At 34.5% G+C, this 2,502-nt stretch overlaps 1 protein-coding gene across 1 annotated transcript; it reads right to left on the reverse strand.

Moving 5' to 3' along the window:
- Nucleotides 1-763: 763 nt before the first annotated feature.
- Nucleotides 764-1,368, reverse strand: LOC143559557 (pathogenesis-related protein PR-1-like). The gene has a single exon (XM_077048093.1). It carries the CDS (start codon nucleotides 1,277-1,279, stop codon nucleotides 764-766), a length of 516 nt encoding a protein of 171 aa, XP_076904208.1. The 5' UTR covers nucleotides 1,280-1,368.
- Between the last annotated feature and the right edge of the window lie 1,134 nt (nucleotides 1,369-2,502).

Here is a 2,502-nt window from a genome sequence, read left to right on the forward strand (position 1 = left end):
TTTAGGTTCAAACTGAACCAAAACCAAAACTTTTATTTTCTAGTTGGTTTTAGAAAATTAATTGGTTTCGCTTTTTCTTTCGATTTTAAGTATGGGTTCGGTTTGGTTATAATTAGATTTTCAGTTTTACATTTGAGCTTAAAATGTTTGGGTCAATAAAAGTTGACACAAAATAAATAATTTGTGTATTAAAATTTTGACTTCAAGCATTTGTTAACTACTTATGAATTTGCGCATTAAACTTTATTCAACGTAATGAACATAAGCTACAAATCCAATAACAAACATTCAAACAAGCTCAGTGCGCTTCAATTCCCAGGTACGATGAGGTTTTCATGTGAAGTTCCGTTCTTTTCGGTGCAGTTCGGTTTTGAAAAGAGGTATATTCGAAAAGAATCTAGATTTTCTGTTTTCATACAATCATAACTGAACCTTAATTCGCTTATTAGTTTAAATCGGTTATTTCAGTATTGATTCACTTACCGATATACTTTTGAACACTGTTCTTTAATTCTGACAAAAATACAATCTTTGTTTTTTTTGGGCAACACAGTTTATATATTGTTTCGGATTTAAGATATAAAGAATATCCCCATTGACTATACCTCTAGTCATACTGCGAATGCTCGTGTTCACATATGGTAAACAAGCTAGAATGTAGAAGTTAACTAGTAATTGATAGATATTTATTACACTAACTTATACATTGTTAAAAGAATCACACATTCGTCACAACTCAACAAATTAGACACTAATATATTAATTAATAAGGCTTCTCACCTACGTAGTTTCCAGGAGGATCATAGTTACAAATCATGAACACTCCCCTACCTCCAAAGCAAGTCACTCTAGCACACCCAATTCGTCTACTCGACTTCCACACAATTTGCGTGTAATGCCCACATTCCCTCCCTTGATTGCACGAATTCGATTGGTGGTTGTACCAACGCCCCTCCGACACCCATGTGGCAGCCGCTTGAGACGGGTTCCATCTACTACCACTACCCCAAAAAATGTTCTCCCCATACGGTCCGTTGGAATGCTTCAACAAGCAATCTTGACGCCTCTGCCTAGCATACATGTTTGCATAACGCGCTAGACGCCGGTCCCACACTAGAGGCGGCATATGTATTGCGGCTCGGGCACGATTTTGAAGAGACATGAAGTCTTTGATAAGATGATGGGAGTGTCTTCTTGGGTGTGGGATGGCATTTGACCCTGACATGAGGATGCTAAGGAAGAACACCAAGATCATGGAAGTAGTTTTAGGAAACCACATTAATTGGGACAGAACCCTTGGATTTCTTAATTTAGTACGAAAACTGTTAGATTTGTAGCATGTTATTTTGCATAAAATATTAGGGGAAGAACGAAAATTTGGTGTCATCCATGTTCTATGATGATTGTCACATTGCTTTCTTCTAGAACATGAAAGGTTGATTCAATATGATTTGTTTATACTTATTTTAAAATATTTAAGTTTCTTTCTACTCTACTCTTTTATAAAGGCCAAGCAAATACCATTTTCAATTAGAAAACTCTTATGTAAAACTTCTATTTATTAGCTATATATTAGTAGAAATTATAAATAAGATATTTCTAATATATAACTGAAACATGAGTTTTTAATTTCCCAAATTGCGGTGGCCAGTTGTTAAAGTTGACGATGCTCTCATTCTTTGACAAAGGATACGTATTTTATCATAAAGTGATAATGATTGGTTTTCTTTAACAGATCGATATGGATTGATTGAAAGGTGTATTATTATTATAAAATTAATAAAAGAATCTAATAACATAAAAAAAAAACTAAATCGTAATATTTTATTAAGTGTATTTCAAGTGTGTTAGTTGATATTTCAATCAGATGATGAATAATTTAGAAAGTTAAAAAAAGAGAGTATGATTTTATATGTAAAAAAGTGTTGAAACAAGCCTTTCTTTTATAGGATGTAATCATCACAAAGTTTAATTTGAAATGATACAACACTTCATGAGATGTTATGTCATTGCCGCAAATTTGTTGGCAGTGTAGGACATGGGTCACGATTTTATTAAATAAGATTAATAAAATAAATAATCTCTTTATACAGTTTGGGAAATTGTAGTATATATACCGTATACATATTGAAACTAAAAATAACAAAATACAACATACACATGTGACTTGATTCATACCAAAATCTTAACTTGTACTCGAACGCCGAATGTTTTATGACGAGTTGAAATCGAACCGGAGTCGAGTTGATCATCACGTTGAAACTTCACCAGAACCACACTCACACTGTCTAGCTCGTGTTCGTCTAGACCCGAGCATCACCTTCGATTCATGTATTCTTGTACGCCCCTTTGCTTGGTTAACCCGTCTTAATCACCCGAAACCCATCTAGCTGCAAAACTGAACAAACTATGGTTTCCGGTTGTGGCTGAGGATTTCTGTTAAACAGAGGTCCCTTAAAACAGATTTCGGGCCACTTCCGCAAGCCCGTCTGCTTCCCAGGG

This window comes from Bidens hawaiensis, unplaced genomic scaffold (assembly GCF_021521415.1).
Source record: "Bidens hawaiensis isolate Kalapana, Puna unplaced genomic scaffold, B.hawaiensis_p1.1 tig00019935_1, whole genome shotgun sequence".
Taxonomy (NCBI): Eukaryota; Viridiplantae; Streptophyta; class Magnoliopsida; order Asterales; family Asteraceae; genus Bidens; species Bidens hawaiensis.

Coding starts and splice junctions, on each gene's coding strand:
- LOC143559557 (XM_077048093.1), bottom strand. CDS start 1,279: ATGTGGTTTCCTAAAACTACTTCCATGATCTTGGTGTTCTTCCTTAGC.